The 18,331-nt window shown below is 30.5% G+C and overlaps 1 protein-coding gene across 11 annotated transcripts in view; it reads right to left on the bottom strand.

The window, feature by feature from the left end:
* LOC127725284 (acetyl-CoA carboxylase-like) overlaps positions 1–18,331 on the bottom strand; it is a 97,425-nt gene that overhangs the window by 33,785 nt on the left and 45,309 nt on the right. For 9 of the 11 annotated variants that reach the window (XM_052232179.1, XM_052232177.1, XM_052232178.1 and 6 more), the window contains 9 exons: positions 16,994–17,112; positions 16,103–16,147; positions 6,992–7,141; positions 6,421–6,538; positions 5,430–5,543; positions 4,963–5,019; positions 2,781–2,822; positions 2,274–2,411; positions 38–115 (listed from right to left, as the gene is read on the bottom strand). In XM_052232179.1, coding sequence (XP_052088139.1) covers positions 38–115; positions 2,274–2,411; positions 2,781–2,822; positions 4,963–5,019; positions 5,430–5,543; positions 6,421–6,538; positions 6,992–7,141; positions 16,103–16,147; positions 16,994–17,112 — 861 coding nt within the window. Of the gene's footprint in view, positions 1–37; positions 116–2,273; positions 2,412–2,780; positions 2,823–4,962; positions 5,020–5,429; positions 5,544–6,420; positions 6,539–6,991; positions 7,142–12,317; positions 12,339–16,102; positions 16,148–16,993; positions 17,113–18,331 lie in introns of all 11 variants that reach the window. The other 2 variants (XM_052232180.1, XM_052232182.1) reach the window with 2 other exon arrangements.

Below are 18,331 nucleotides of genomic sequence, written 5' to 3' on the forward strand. Positions count from 1 at the left end.
TTGATAAACATACAATGAATTTTAGGAAAGAAATTACCTTGGTTACAAGATCTGAGTGTCGTATAATAGCTCTGACAAAAAATCTGTAGTCTGTGACCTCCTGACCTTTAGCAACCTGAACAAAATGTAAATATCATGTATTGTATAAGTTAAACTATAATTTGTCTGAAATTCAAAATGAAACAAATGTGAATAGAACAGTAATATGTATATGTTTTACAGACTGTGTTTGGAACCATTTCCTGTATACTGGAGAATATGATATTATTTTTTTTACTAAATCACCTTTCTATGATTTAATACAACTTTTCACTTCTAAACTAGTATAATAATCAAATCACCTTTCTATGATTTAATACAACTTTTCACTTCTAAACTAGTATAATTATCAAATCACCATTATATGATATTTTGTTCTAATTCTACATTGGCTTGAACAAAAATGTGAGGGTCTCTTGTCTTCAGTTTATATTCCTTTGCTGAAATATATTTCATAATGTAAATTTTTAATGTTGTTCTGTGTTTTGGCAATTATCATGATACAAGAAAGATTGACACTATCTCAGATATTTTTTGACAGGTCACCAGTTAAAATACTAAATTTTGACAACATATTGCCTACAAAGCACTGTAGAAAAGTATTCAACAACAAACTTCTTTAGGCCATGGGAATACAGTATGAAAGATGGCATTCTGAGGGTCAGACATGATCAACATAAAGCAGTCTCTTTGTTCAGTACAGAGACCAGTTTCAAGCTCAAGAAGAGGAATGAGGTACATGTAGTTTGCCCTACCTAAACAGTTGATATCAAATGAAATCCTTGGCAATAATAATGTTCTTTAAAATTCAACCTCTATTGTACAAAAATATTGTATCTCACGAGATGCAGTGGTCAAATATTTACAAACATAATAATCATCTCTGCATACTGTAAATTCAGAAATTTTTACAGGCATTTATTATTGCGATTTTCTTAAGAATGGAGAAAAATGCAAGACTTAATTATTGTGAATTCAGGAAAATCTACATACGAATGTATGTATCAGATATCTGAATGCGAGTTCTAATTATTGCGATACTCATCTAGTCGCAATAATTAAAACCTCGCAATAATTTCTGAATTGACAGTATTCAAATAGAGTTCTAGCTGCTTAACGTAAAGATACATGTAACAAGTAAAACTGTGAGCTACTGCTCACTGATAATACCCCCGCCATAATATTTTGGTAAACAGGAAGTTGTTGAGTGATGAATCTGAAATCGCATCACACAGTAAAGCTGACTTATATAAACCCTGAAACCAAATTTCAGAAATCCTTGTGAAGTAGTTCCTGAGAAAAATGTGACGAAAATTTTCAACTTGGCTATCATGTGTAAAATAATACAAGTGTTCGGTAAACAGGCAGTTGTTAAGTGATGAATCTGAAAACGCATCACACGGTGTAACTTACTTATATAAACACTGAAACCAAATTTCAGAAATCCTTGTCAAATAGTTCCTGAGAAAAATGTGACGAAAATTTTCAACTTGGCTATCATGTGTAAAATAATACAAGTGTTCGGTAAACAGGAAGTTGTTGAGTGATGAATCTGAAAACATATCACACGGTGTAACTTACTTATATAAACCCTGAAACAAAATTTCAGAAATCCTTGTCAAGTAGTTCCTGAGAAGAATGCGACAAAAATTTTCAACTTGGCTATCATGCGACGAAAATTTTCAACTTGGCTATCATGTGTAAAATAATACAAGCGTTCGGTAAACAGGCAGTTGTTAAGTGATGAATCTGAAAACGCATCACACAGTGTAACTTACTTATATAAACACTGAAACCAAATTTCAGAAATCCTTGTCAAGTAGTTCCTGAGAAAAATGTGACGAAAATTTTCAACTTGGCTATCATGTGTAAAATAATACAAGTGTTCGGTAAACAGGAAGTTGTTGAGTGATGAATCTGAAAACAAATCACACGGTGTAACTTACTTATATAAACCCTGAAACCAAATTTCAGAAATCCTTGTCAAGCAGTTCTGCTGAGAAAAATATGACAAAAATATTCATGGGACGGACGGATGGACTGATGGAATGACGGAAGGACAGACAGAGGTAAAACAGTATACCCCCCTTTTTGAAAGCAGGGGTATAAATATTGCAAATAACTTCTCATACTTTATTGGTATTAAAGTTAAAAAAAAAAAAAAAACGTGATTTGTGCCAAAATTTGCCAGCTTCTTTTGCAGCTTTATAAAAGTCAAACATCAAATGTCATACCTTAGCTTTACCAAGATATAAATGCATCTTGTGATTAGAAACAGGAATAGCCTCTAAATCAAAGTTTCTCATTCTGTTAATCTCCAACTGAAAAGCTAAAGCTGGTTCTAAGTGACGGTAAATTGAGTCTTCCGAAAACTGAAAAATAAATATGTTTACATAATTAATGACTCTTCAATTCAAATGTTTTGTTGTAGTTGTCAATTATATTTTCTCATCATGATTTACATTGTTTTGAATTTTCCTTTGGTATCTTTCTCCTCTCTTTTACCAGTAAAAAAAATAATGAATACTCTGCTTTAAAAATGGATTAAATAGTTTATAAAACTAATTTCTATAAAATAAATTGCAGAGGTAGTTTTTACTCATTTTTAGGGAACAATGAATATCTTAAACAGAGGTTTAATGTTACATTTCTCAAAGTTCAAATATTCACCCTCAAAAGATAATATGATCATCTATTTAATAAACCTGGCTAAAAAATTTCTTAAGCATTGATATACTTACATTGAATTTGGCTCTGTAAGTGAAATATTTTGGAAATTTTTTCTGAAAGTGAAAAAGAAAATAACTCTTAATAATATAAGATACAACACAAACCTTTAAGGTAGATCAACTGTGTACTGCCATCTTGGATTGTAAAATAGCAGTACACAATTGGTCTAGTTCTTTGCTTAAATCTGCAAATATCGAGACAGACTGGCAATTATTGTGTAAGACTGTTCGTTTAAATAAAGAAAAATAAGTGATTTATTGTATTATTCAGACTGTTTTAACAAATACTAAATATTTGTTTTTGTTCTATTCAATTTTTCAACTTAGCCATGTAAGGGGAGATAACTATTATAGTAAACATTTTTTACTTGTAGCAAGAAAAACAAGTTTGGAGACACCATTTTTTCTTTTTATTTTCTAAAGGCATATTATAAAACCTATCTTCTCATTGTTCCTTTCAAAATGCTCATTGATTTCTTTTTATTCACAAAAAAGTGTTTTTCATGAATAATCTATGAAAAATTGGGCAATTTAGGACGACTTGTAGCTTGAAAAAGCTTATGAAAGCTTATTATTATATTTTTAAAATAAATGGAGAATGTGTCAATGGGCCACAGATGCCCCTTGTAAAAACACACCAGTCAACTTCCACATACAGATGCAGGATTCACGTAATTAAGACTGTTTTGTGATTATAAGCATAAGTTTCATAACATTTGGTTGAGGCAAACTAAAGAAATGATAGATTTAGCAATTTTTCCATTTATAAAGGGGCATAACTAATGAACGGTAAAAGTGACGCCACCCCATTTTAAACTTGATCTGTGCTTTGTGGTAATATGCATTGTGTATAAGTTTTATAATATTTGGTTGAGGCAAACTAAAGTTAGAGAACATTTTTTTGGGGGACGAACAGACGGGGACAGACGGGACGGACGTACATGGATAACACTTAATGCCCCCTCCGTTATGGCGGGGGCATAAAAAGCATGGCAAAATCTCCATTTTGGCAAAGTATAAGAAAATTCTATCTGAGGACATATATACCGATGATCCACCTTAAAAAGAAATTGTTGATATTTTGTTTTGTCTATTTTTTTTTACTTTTTTTATATAAAGTTGTAACAATATCATGCATAGTGTGCCCCCATCATTTACACAACCAATGAACATAAAGTACATGAACTGAGGACCTAAGAATTACTTTGACAGTACAACTCAATACATACATTATCTAGCTCTTTAACAAATAATGATCATTCAGTATCTAAAAGGAAAGTTAAGATGGACAAAACATTTCATGTTCAAGGGTTAAATAAAATTTCAAATGCAAAACTCACCATTCTACTTGTGCCACAGTATAACAAAATGTGATAGTTCCTTTACCTTAGATGATATAATTACCTTAGATGATATATTTACCTTAGATGATATAATTACCTTAGATGATATAATTACCTTAGATGATATAATTACCTTAGATGATATATTTACCTTAGATGATATATTTACCTTAGATGATATATTTACCTTAGATGATATAATTACCTTAGATGATATAATTACCTTAGATGATATAATTACCTTATACCTTAGATGATATATTTACCTTAGATGATATATTTACCTTAGATGATATAATTACCTTAGATGATATATTTACCTTAGATGATATATTTACCTTAGATGATATAATTACCTTAGATGATATATTTACCTTAGATGATATATTTACCTTAGATGATATAATTACCTTAGATGATATATTTACCTTAGATGATATATTTACCTTAGATGATATAATTACCTTAGATGATATATTTACCTTAGATGATATATTTACCTTAGATGATATAATTACCTTAGATGATATATTTACCTTAGATGATATATTTACCTTTATAGATGATATATTTACCTTAGATGATATATTTACCTTAGATGATATATTTACCTTAGATGATATAATTACCTTAGATGATATAATTACCTTAGATGATATATTTACCTTAGATGATATATTTACCTTAGATGATATATTTACCTTTATAGATGATATATTTACCTTAGATGATATATTTACCTTAGATGATATATTTACCTTAGATGATATATTTATTACCTTAGATGATATAATTACCTTAGATGATATAATTACCTTAGATGATATATTTACCTTAGATGATATATTTACCTTAGATGATATAAAGAATGTAATCCTTCTAATGCCTCTCTCATTCATCATTTCTCTCTAAAAATACAAGATGTATACCAAATATGTTATTTTCAAATATTTAAACAAAAAGCATAACTAAATCTGCTCAAAGCTTTAGTAGTGGGAATGTTGATACTAACATTCAGCCATTTATTTGCTTGGATCTATTTTACCATGGACACTTTATCACATCTTATAACTTGGTACTTGAACTTCTAGTAAGACACTGTTCTCTGACTTTTCCTTTTATTTCTAACATTTTAAGCTTTTCTTTGCAATTTGTTTTACTTTGTCATTTGTGAACTTCAGTTCACTACAACAAGTGTTTGCCCTATAAGTTACATCATAAGTTTATCATTTAACAAAAATACATCTTACAGTAATATTTTCCTATGAAATGTGAAATATAACATAAAATGTTTTAAATGAGTGATCATTGTTATTACCTTTGATTTACAGAAGTTCTCAAACATGGTGGACAGTACGTTATCTTCATAGACCTCTGATGATCTGATAGCCACATTAATGATATGAATAGGTTCATCTACATCTGACAGACTCTGTAAATGTGTAAAATATAACAATGTCAATGATTTAATACACATTGTATTTAATTTTTATACAATAAATAAATAATATCCATACATTGTCTCAGACTATATAATTTATTTGTATTTGGCCTAGAACCAGGTAGAAATGTGATGCTTGCTGATAACTTGTATCCTGTTTCATGGTTAGAACAAATCAAAGTTATATCAAGGGTATATGGTTATTACCTTTACACTACAATGTTCAAAAATAATTTGATGAACATCTTGAATTCTGGACATGCAGAGAAGAAGTAAAAATTCTGTGAAAATGTATTGACATGTAATGTCACTAAATACTTTCTACAGAAACATATTGTTCACTTCACAAACAAGGTTTTATAAGGTCAGTGATTGTATATCACAAATGTGGATACAGTAAATACAATTTGTCATTTCAATAAACATATTATTAGTTACAATTATAAATCTAGCCTGACATCATCAATTATTGGACTTAAAAAAGTATTCACATAAAACGAAAAAAAAGTATTTCATAGAGAAATAAATGGAGAATGTGTTCATGGGACACAGACGATTCCCCCGCTTGCATATAACGTTATAAAGGGACATAACTCTAGAACAGTAAAAGTGACGCAACCCAAATTCGAACTAGATCTGTGTTTTGTGGTAATAAGCATTGAGTATAAGTTTCATAACATTTGGTTGAGGCTAACTAAAGTTAGAGAACGGAAACGAAAAATTCAGCAATTTTTCCATTTGTAAAGGGCATAACTCTAGAACGGTTAAAGTGATGCCACCAAAATTCATTTTTGAATGTTAAGACAGACAAGGGTAACACTTAATGCCCCTACCATAAAAAGTTCTCACTTTACTACGGACTACCTACATGTATTGAAATTGTATCTTCTCCTTTTGTGGGAGGAGATCCTATATCTGTGAACAAGTTAGGACTGTCTGAAGGGCTACCATCCATGGAAAACCTCTCCATTATCTTGTCAAATTTACTGGAAAAAGTTTAAGAATCATTAAACATCATATTTCAAGGATATTTCATGCATGATAATCAACAACAGTGTACATGTTAATTCTATCAGTTATAAGACTTTCTTTAACGAATATTTTTTTTGTGATTTAGTGCAGATAAGTTATCTTTAAAAACATATCCTTACAATTCAGGATCTAAAAATTACTGTGGGTTTAATTTACATGGTGTACTCTATAAATTATTAGATACTTTTAATTTCAATGTGAAATTACACAATTTCATGCAAATTTGTTTTACTTTCAAATTTTTAAATTGAAATAATATTGATTGTCTAGTGATTTTTTGTGTGTGGAATTGTAATTATCAACTGTTCACTGGTCCAAATGCCCTATGAACAATTCAGCACTTTTTCAAACTGATGATTGTAGGCATGAAATAATGGAATTATACATGATCAAACAAGCAATCCTACTTATCAAAGTCCTCTAGAGAATTAAATGATGCCATGATTCCTGTCCTCTGACATACTGGTGTATCATGTAACTGGTCAATGTGGGCCGCAGTAGGGTCATCCTTTATCTCGGTCATCTTATCGGAACTATCAAACCTCATTACCATCATTCTGAAACATTACAACACTCAAAATGACAAGGAACTCTTCATTTTGTTTTTTTTTAAACTGGTTAAAGATCCAATACCACATTAATAAAATAAAATTAAGAAGAAATTTCAATTCAAAATATCTGGTCAACATTTTCTGGAAGAGAAACATTCAAATTAATACATTTAAAGATCACTAATTCCTCTGCTTGAGATTTCATTTTGTCAATTAAAAATAAAGACAATCCATTGTAAGTGAAGAAAGCAGTGTAAGGAAAAGATGTCATCTCCAAAAATAACCAACTAAGATCCAAAATCAAGCTTGTTATGTTATAGAGGACAATTTTATAAGACTTAGTCCTCATTGCAGATAAAATTTCTGACTTTAAACATTCACAGGATAAGTAAGCAAACATAGGCAAATCTAAGCTTACACTATTCCGGGGAACATGATCACTTTTTGAGACTAGAAAGGAAAATTGTTTGTAATAACATTCCATTGATGTCTTTTGTCAAACAAAAAGTTTTAAATTATCAGAAATTAAAATTGAGGTCTCTCCTCCAGACAATGTTCTGCCTTGTTTATGCCTTAACTATATCCTAAATGTATCAATATACAACTAACTTTATACAATCTATCTTTAATATAAGTTTTAATATGATATAACAATTGAAAAAGGGAAAAAAGATGAACAGAATTTGTTAGTTAAAGGAATTTTCTTTTTTATAATCAAATAAAAATTTGATTCCAATCACCAATAAAAAGTCCAATGGAATAGTGTTAGTTTTAATGCATATTTCAAGAAAATCAAATATACGAGATTGCTACATAAGATATATGAGAAACTGTTAGATGCTTATATCAAAATTACTCATATCAAAAAAGCTCTAAACAACTTTATCTCAGTTTGAGAACCAGTTACTGCAAGAAATTCAGTTTTTCTCAAATTACTCAAGGGGAACAAATTCTTTCACCATACAAACAATTACCCAAAGTTTGGTTTAACATTGTAGACTAGTACTTTAATTCATTAAAGCCAATTTGTGTGAGAAATTTTATAGGTACTATGACCAGTTACTGTCACTTTTGATTTTGTCATTAAATGATAGAATTCACATTTAACTGGGACATTAATGATGCATTTTCCTTTTGTGTAGCAAAAAGAGTAGAAGCTATGTCTATTGAACAAAACACATCTTCATTCTGACCATTTAATTTGGGAAATTTCTACAGTCACTTTCCTGTTCAGAATGTGTACTTTATGTCACTTGAAGAAATCCCCTACTTTAACTGTATTAAAGAGACTTACAGACTTCAATTTTGAAATCTATACATCTTTTTCATTTTTTTTTAAAGAAATTGTATATCATATAGCAAGGCTAGATATTAGTTTGTCTTAAAACAGTTAGTTTTCCACAATCTAGGACGTGATTAAAGACCAAACAGCCTCTTAATTTCTACCAGTGATTTTTTCTTAAAATTTTGAGCAAAGGTATTTCATGATTTCGGAAATAAAATATAAAAAATTGGGGGTCACTGACTTCGTTTCGTCACTATAGCAACCACAATTTTGTTTTTTTACCGGAATAAGAACATTATTTGTTTGTTATTTAAAATTTCAAATAATACCAAACCTAGGAGCATAATTTTTTTTTCACATTAAACAGTAGATTTGTATTTTTCAATTTAAGATTCTAGAGTTAAAGATTCTTGGTGATTTGATCTTAAAAAGTATGATTTATTTCATTCCCGTCATAAATAATACATAAGAAAGAAAAAAGTTTCCAGTATTAAAAAATATCCACCAGTGATTTCTGCTTAAAAATTTCAAGAAAGAAAGTGCTTTGTGTTCTCTTTCATTTAAAGACCCCAAAACTATATGTCACCGACCTTTCAAAAAAGTTATGAGTAATTTTCATGTTTTTTTCTCATTTGTGCTTAAGTAAAGAGTTGTCTTTCTATAGAACACTATAAAATGAAATACACATTCAAATTTCCAATGATAGCAACAATATACACCTACTTTATTATCTATAATACAAGAGATCACATTTATGCATAGGGTATTTGTCAAATCTCATTCTGTTGCCTTACTAAACCGAGAATCTCAGTTTTAAAAATAAGCTTTCAGAAACACCTCCAGTGGAATGTAATCACCTTCTACTCCTCTATAAAAAAGAAAGTTTGGGTTTCCCTCCCTCTCTTTGACAGAATTATTGAAAATAAAAAATTGAAAGACGACACTGACTAACTTATAGACTATTAGTAGTTTTGTTACATGTTGAAGGCCGTACAGTTTACTTCTATGTCATCTGGTCTCTGGTGGAGAGTTGTCTCATTGGCAATCATACTACATCTTCTTATTTTTATACTAGACTATAGAGTGTTGATGGACGGACTAGTATATACCACACAACGTTCCAACTTAGTAGGGCGTATAAAACTATTCCAACTTATTTGTAGATTCATAATTTCTGAATATTAAAATCTAAGGAACTTGAAATGATAGGTAGAATTAGATAATTAATACTAAAATGTAACATGTATATGGCCTAATATAAAATACGATTAATGTTATTATTCTTTCCTGGGTCTTGAATACAGTAAATACAAAGTACAAATAAGCTGGAAAAGACGTCTAGTTGAGAATTTAACAATTTTTGTTTGAACAGAAAGAACTAATTTTCAGTTGGAAACTATAGAGTATTTCTCAAAACAGAATAAATGTAAAAGATTATAGTCTTATGAATTTAAATGTCCTTTCGGAAATTAAAAAAAATTACAACGTATCGAAATTTGTTTTGAATCTTTCCAGTCATTGTAGCTTCTTAAAAGTGACATTTAATGTTAATTTTATCACAGAGCAATTTTTTTCTAATAAGTTATTAAATAACAGTTTTGTTTAATAAACCTTAAATTTTGCCTTAACCATTAGCGAGAGCAAAGATTTATATATATGGTATGATACATGGCGAGAGCAAGCGAAATCTTTATAGTTTTTTCCCTTAAGACAATTTTAAATGATACCAATATTCGGTAATGGAAAAATACAATGCATCTGTTTTTGTTTTTAAAAGATTTTGTCAATTTACTAGTATAAATAAAATTGAACTTCATTACAAGATCGAACAATGTTTTATGGGAATCAGGTAAAGTCAAAATTGGTGCCAGTAGATCGAAACTACTAGAACTATTTTTGTTGGCCTAAACTTTTAAAAGCTCAATTGTGCAAATCACAAAAGTTAAAATTCTAAACGTTAGTATTTTGTGTTCTTTTTTGTTTGATTTTTACTAAATATTTGTGGCTGCTAAATTTCATTTTTCTTGACAAAACATATTTTGACGCGTACATCATATTGGAATCAGTGAAATACGGGATATGGGATGTTCTTATCTGCCGCATTTTGCAGAGCTGGACAAAACAACATAGAGCTTTCATGTCACAATCAAGTTGCGTTAGCTAATGCGCATAAACAATAGTCTGTTTGGTCTTTAAGCAATGACGTCATGTCCCCACATGAGTACCTTTCCACATTCAATTAACAGAAATTTAGACATATTCCAATCTCAATCGGATCAAACAAAACAGAGTTTTTACAAATGAAGTAAACATATTTGTCTAAAGCAGTACATTGTTTTTGTGCAATGCCTCCATTATTAAACAAGAGTGCACACGCTGAAATGTCTCGCCTTCTTTACTAATCATTGATATTATGTTGATAGTCCTAAATATAAAGCTTTATTACAACTGTCACATAAACTTAACATTAACCAAGTAAACTAAACATTGACCAATGAACCATGAAAATGAGGTCAAGGTCAGATGAACCATGCTAGGCAGGCATGTACAGCTAACAATTCTTCCATACAACAAATATAGTTGACCTATTGCTTATAGTTTAAGAAAAACAGACGAAAACACAAAAACTTAACACTGAGCAATGAACCTTGAAAATGAGGTCAAGGTCAAATAAAACCTGCGTGACTGACATATAGATCATAAAATATTTCCATACACAGATATTTCCAAATATAGTTGAACTATTGCATATAGTATTAGAAAAAAAGACCAAAACTCAAAAACTTAACTTTGACCACTGAACCATGAAAATGAGGTCAAGGTAAGATGACACCTGCCAGCTAGACATGTACACCTTACAATCATTCCATACACCAAATATAGCTGACCTATTGCATGCAGTATTAGAAAAAAAGACCAAAACTCAAAAACTTAACTTTGACCACTGAACCATGAAAATGAGGTCAAGGTCAGATGACACCTGCCAGCTAGACATGTACACCTTACAATCATTCCATACACCAAATATAGTAGACCTATTGCATACAGTATAAGAAAAACAGACCAAAACACAAAAACTTAACTATAACCACTGAACCATGAAAATGAGGTCAAGGTCAGATGACACCTGCCAGTTGGACATGTACACCTTACAGTCCTTCCATACACCGAATATACTAGACCTATTGCTTATAGTATCTGAGATATGGACTTGACCACCAAAACTTAACCTTGTTCACTGATCCATGAAATGAGGTCGAGGTCAAGTGAAAACTGTCTGACGGGCATGAGGACCTTGCAAGGTACGCACATACCAAATAAAGTTATCCTATTACTTATAATAAGAGAGAATTTAACATTACAAAAAATCTGAACTTTTTTTTCAAGTAGTCACTGAACCATGAAAATGAGGTCAAGGACATTGGACATGTGACTGACGGAAACTTCGTAACATGAGGCATCCATATACAAAGTATGAAGCATCCAGGTCTTCCATCTTCTAAAATATAAAGCTTTTAAGAAGTTAGCTAACGCCGCCGCCGCCGCCGCCGGATCGCTATCCCTATGTCGAGCTTTCTGCGACAAAAGTCGCAGGCTCGACAATAAAATGACAGGTGATGGTAACTGCTAACTAAGCCAGACAGGAGAACCCTTTTTGCAAGTTTCATTTGATTTTGGCATTTTTCATGAAAGAAAAGATATTCAAAATTTCTTTAAAGCAATCACAATACACACTAGAAAATTCACATTCTAAAGTATTCATTTCAAATCTTTTGGATAACAGCTGCAGATAACTAGCTGATGCACAAAGTTGATTTTCATATCAATAACAGCAACAAACTTTATAGCAGTGCATGAGAATAAAGTGTTGATTTTCCTCCACAATGCTTTTCTTACCTTGATAATGCAGCCATATCTCTAGTAAAAGTAGCATGCCATTAACATAAATGCTGATGAGATTAACTTATTATATTGGTGCATATATATAGTTACCATCAAATTGTTAACCTTATAAAAAAGGAAATGTGGTATGATTGCAAATGAGACAAATAGGCACCAGTCCAAATGACGTGAACTTGTCAGAGAGATTAGTTTAGTAGTTCTTTATGATTAATTGAGTACCAACTATCTTACATTTCCAAACTGTAAACATCCCCTGTACATATACACATTGTAATATCAATCTTTATCCAATGATATCAATTACTTTTCTCATATGCAGAATTATTTACACACAATTCTGTATTCTAGCATTTTAAAACTAGTTAACTGCTGACCAAGTCTGATCTTCACATTTAATAAATTCTCCTTCATAGTGAGAAATAAATAAATACAATGACCTTTATTCCACAATTATTATTGATAAGTTTAACAATAACTACAATACATATCAAACAGATTAAAGCTAATATAGATTCTGAACTAAATTAACAAGTAAACTGAGCATGCAAATGTACAACAGAACATCCACTTTATATACAACAAGTTTCCAAACTAATGAGTAGCCACATCCGTATACTGATAGCCACGTCGGTATACTGATAGCCACATCTGTATGCTGATAGCCACATCATGCAGGTTATTGTATTACATGCATAGTTCAGATGAGTGATCATGACATCATAAAAGACAGATTGTAGATTGCACGGTCATAAGAATTGTCTGCATATCAATTACACTGTCAGTCAATATAGACAGATTTTAGATTGCGTTGTCATAAAGAACTGGCTGTATATTAATTACAGTCAGTCATTATAGACAGATTGTAGATTACATGGTCATAAAGAACTTGCTGTATATTAAGTACACTGTCAGTCATTATAGACAGACTGTAGATTGCCCAGCCATAAAGAATTGCCTGTATAGTAATTACACTGTCAGTCATTATAGACAGACTGTAGATTGCACGGTCATAAAGAATTGTCTGTATATTAATTACACTGTCAGTCACTATAGACAGACTGTAGATTGCACTGTCATAAAGAACTGTCTGTATATTATTTACACTGTCAGTCATTATAAACAAACTGTAGATTACACAGTCATAAAGAATTGTCTGTATATTAATTACACTGTCAGTCATTAAAGACAGATTGTAGATTACACAGTCATAAAGAATTGTCTGTATATTAATTACACTGTCAGTCATTAAAGACAGATTGTAGATTATACTGTCATAAAGAATTGTCTGTATATTAATTACACTGTCAGTCATTAAAGACAGATTGTAGATTACACAGTCATAAAGAATTGTCTGTATATTAATTACACTGTCAGTCATTAAAGACAGATAGTAGATTACACAGTCATAGAGAATTGCCTGTGTATTAATTACACAGTTAGTCATTAAAGACAGATTGTAGATTGCATGGTCATAAAGAATTGTCTGTGTATTAATTACACTGTCAATCATTATAGACAGACTGTAGATTGCATGGTCATAAAGAACTGGCTGTATATCAATTACACTGTCAGTCATTATAGACGGACTGTAGATTGCATGGTCATAAAGAACTGCATGTATATTAATTACACTGTCAGTCATTATAGACAGACTGTAGATTACATGGTCATAAAGAACTGGATGTATATCAATTACACTGTCAGTCATTATAAACAAACTGTAGATTACACAGTCATAAAGAATTGTCTGTATATTAATTACACTGTCAGTCATTAAAGACAGATTGTAGATTATACTGTCATAAAGAATTGTCTGTATATTAATTACACTGTCAGTCATTAAAGACAGATTGTAGATTACACAGTCATAAAGAATTGTCTGTATATTAATTACACTGTCAGTCATTAAAGACAGATAGTAGATTACACAGTCATAGAGAATTGCCTGTGTATTAATTACACAGTTAGTCATTAAAGACAGATTGTAGATTGCATGGTCATAAAGAATTGTCTGTGTATTAATTACACTGTCAATCATTATAGACAGACTGTAGATTGCATGGTCATAAAGAACTGGCTGTATATCAATTACACTGTCAGTCATTATAGACGGACTGTAGATTGCATGGTCATAAAGAACTGCATGTATATTAATTACACTGTCAGTCATTATAGACAGACTGTAGATTACATGGTCATAAAGAACTGGATGTATATCAATTACACTGTCAGTCATTATAAACAAACTGTAGATTACACAGTCATAAAGAATTGTCTGTATATTAATTACACTGTCAGTCATTAAAGACAGATTGTAGATTACACAGTCATAAAGAATTGTCTGTATATTAATTACACTGTCAGTCATTAAAGACAGATTGTAGATTACACTGTCATAAAGAATTGTCTGTATATTAATTACACTGTCAGTCATTAAAGACAGATTGTAGATTACACAGTCATAAAGAATTGTCTGTATATTAATTACACTGTCAGTCATTAAAGACAGATAGTAGATTACACAGTCATAAAGAATTGCCTGTGTATTAATTACACAGTTAGTCATTAAAGACAGATTGTAGATTGCATGGTCATAAAGAATTGTCTGTGTATTAATTACACTGTCAATCATTAAAGACAGACTGTAGATTGCATGGTCATAAAGAACTGGCTGTATATCAATTACACTGTCAGTCATTATAGACGGACTGTAGATTGCATGGTCATAAAGAACTGGCTGTATATCAATTACACTGTCAGTCATTGTAGACAGACTGTAGATTACATGGTCATAAAGAACTGGATGTATATCAATTACACTGTCAGTCATTATAGACGGACTGTAGATTGCATGGTCATAAAGAACTGTCTGTATATCAATAACACTGTCATATTTTATTTTTTTTATCTAATATGTAGCTAGTACCCCTTTAAAAAACTTGCCAATTCAAAATTTACTGAGATGCCATATGATTTGGGTTTAGTTTAAGTTTGAGTACGTTAATTTCAAAGAACTATGTTCATAAGGGACATCCCCTTCAATTTCATGAAGAATTTTAACTTCATTGACAGTTATCTTAGAACATTTTAATAAAAATGAAAAACCCTAAAAATAAATTCCTAATTTGTTTCATTTCTTATTCACAGGAAACAAAATGAAAAATGAATTTGATGAAATTAATTTAGCAATTAATGAAAGCAACATAAAGGATCTACTCATGCAAGACAATTTTCCTTTAAAACTTACAAATAACTCCATTTCATGTATAAATGCCATTAATTTAAACCCAATACAGTATTTATACTTTATAGTATATCCTATGAACTACAATATTTCCATTCACAATAATTATATATCTAAACATATTTCTGCTTTAAGACAGACATTGTATTTATCATATTCTTATCAGAAAGCTCCCTATTTTCTACTGCCCCCTTCTGTCCCCCCTTTTTCAACACTCCTTAGGGCTAAATTATAACTAAAAAAATTAAAGGGGAAAAGACTTACTGTAATGAATACAAAGACCCCTTTCAATAAATGTATCAAACTGGATTGTGTTTCAATCAAGAAAATTCCAAATATATGTGAAGTAACAGAATAACCTATGTTGAAAAACAACAAGAAATGGAAAATCCTTTAAAGAATACTTTAAGTAACAGATAGATCTGATTGAGAAAAATCAAGTGGAATATTGCTTCAAAAAAATAATAAACATACAAAGCAGCCATGCTAAGGAAAAGTGTTTTGCCTGAACAAACCCTGACAGAGAAGTACAAACCTAGCTGGTGGATAAAAGTATCCCTCAAATAATAAACTGTCATGTCTGAAATGTTTTAGTAAAGTTAGTAGGAGACATTTTAATGCAACATGCTGTATCTCCATATAAAAATATATAGTCTGTGTTGATGTGGCTCATGTTTCTAATCAGGCATATTATTTTGAATCAAACAAAGAATTTTTGGAATTTGAGAGCTCCTAAATAAAAAGCTAGGTAAATATTCTTGTACATATCAGCTACAGTAGGGCTTAAACATTGTAACTTAAACTTCCTGAGTATAGAATAGCTAAAAGTAAGTATTCTAGAAATAACAAGTCTCTTCTTAGCATTAGTATAGAATGTGCATAATGGTAGATTACATAAATTAAAAAGATAATCTTAGAACATCAGTTTGTTGGATTCAAAAATAAGTTCTGCTGGTTTTTTTTTTAGCAATTTTCCTTCTAAAGAGAAAGTGTGTATCACATCTAAAATGACAGAAATATACAGATCTATACATCTTTTATCTTTAAATCATTTGAAAAATATGTTTTGTTTGGAAATATTATCTCTGGATTTTTGTACGAGTTGAAAGACCTAAAAACATAAGTTGTAGAATAAATAGCAAAAGTTATAAAATCTGTTTTGTCAGAGATGTACTTTGAATTCATGAGTTTAAAAAATATAAAGTTTGCTTAACACGGAAAAAGGATTGGAGAGGTGAAACAGTGAATTTTGATAAAATATCACAATAAATAGAATTTGTGGGGAGCTATTTATAGACTACATAACTTCCTTGTTATCTAGATACTGAAGTTCTAAAACATTATGTAAATATTTGAAATTTACTATGCTTAAACAAATCAGTACAATGTGCATATAAATCAATACCAATACTCAAGAACTACTAACCTGTTAGGATGAGATCGGGGAAGTAAAAACTTAAACTCAACTATACATAAATCCTCATCTATTTCACAATGCTGTACACAATTTACATCATAGGCAATGTAAGCTCTTCTTATATACACCTAAAATATACACATCATAGGTAATGTAAGCTCTTCTTATATACACCTAAAATATACACACCTTTGAATAAGCTTATTCTTAAAAGTTATCAATTTAACATGGTAGTGAAATCTTTAAATACTGTCTTTATTGGTACTTACAATGATTTTGTTAAAAAAAAATTAAAACAAAACTAAATATATATTGCTATTTATTTACAGTTATGAGAACTCAATATCCTTCATCCTGTCAATACTGGTCACTTATATTTTGGTATTGCACAAGGAAATGCATTTCTCAGACTGTTTAAGACGACTTTACACTAAATCTGTTGGATGTGTCCTGATTGATATGTAAGTCTGGGGAACATGATTTATTTTTTAGTTGTAATTGACCTTGAACTAGCTTTCAGTAACTGTGACTACTCTTATTTCGATGCTTGATGTCTATTGTTTTATGTTAGTTATTTTTGTGCCTCATACCAATCTTTTGAGATAAGGTCAAGGAACAGTAAATGGGCTATGTCACAGATTTTGCTAAAATTTTGTATACAACCTTGGACTATTACTGAAATTTGAAAAATAATGCATTTATCTCTTTAAATATTATCTGAAATTTTACTGATTGAATTCTTTCAAAATAGGTGAACATTTGTAAAGAAAGCATATAAAATCGGTGAAAATCTTCTTAAATTTGTCTTAAAATCATCAAATCTCTAATTTCTAATACATAGATTTTTCTTAAAAAACTATATGTTGTTGATACATAAATTTCCGTTTTAATGATATAAAATAATTATATGGTCACTGACTTCGTTTTTTGTCCAATAATCAATCTGTTACCAAGGTGGTAGTGAAAAAAATAAAAAATTAACGATTTACGGCCTGCAAGTCGATGATGTTATGATTATTTCGACGTTTTGTGGTATTTTTTCGCATAGAACACCACTTTGAATGATGCTTACCGTAAAAACGAATTCGATGACCCTATCATTATTTTACAATTATTTCACGTGTTGAGGAATCATTCGATGCTTTAAGTGGAGCAAAGTTATTTTCCACAGTGGATTTTCCCAGTGGTTACAAATCATGGCAATGCATGAAGATGATATCGAGAAAACTGCTTTTACAACACCGCTTGGAATTACAAATATCTTCGAATGCTGTTCGGATCATGCAATGCAACTGCAACATTCCAGCATTTGATGCAACATTGTTTTTCGAGAAAAGATTCTTAACA

Source organism: Mytilus californianus, unplaced genomic scaffold (assembly GCF_021869535.1).
Source record: "Mytilus californianus isolate M0D057914Y unplaced genomic scaffold, xbMytCali1.0.p SCAF_15, whole genome shotgun sequence".
Classification (NCBI taxonomy): Eukaryota; Metazoa; Mollusca; class Bivalvia; order Mytilida; family Mytilidae; genus Mytilus; species Mytilus californianus.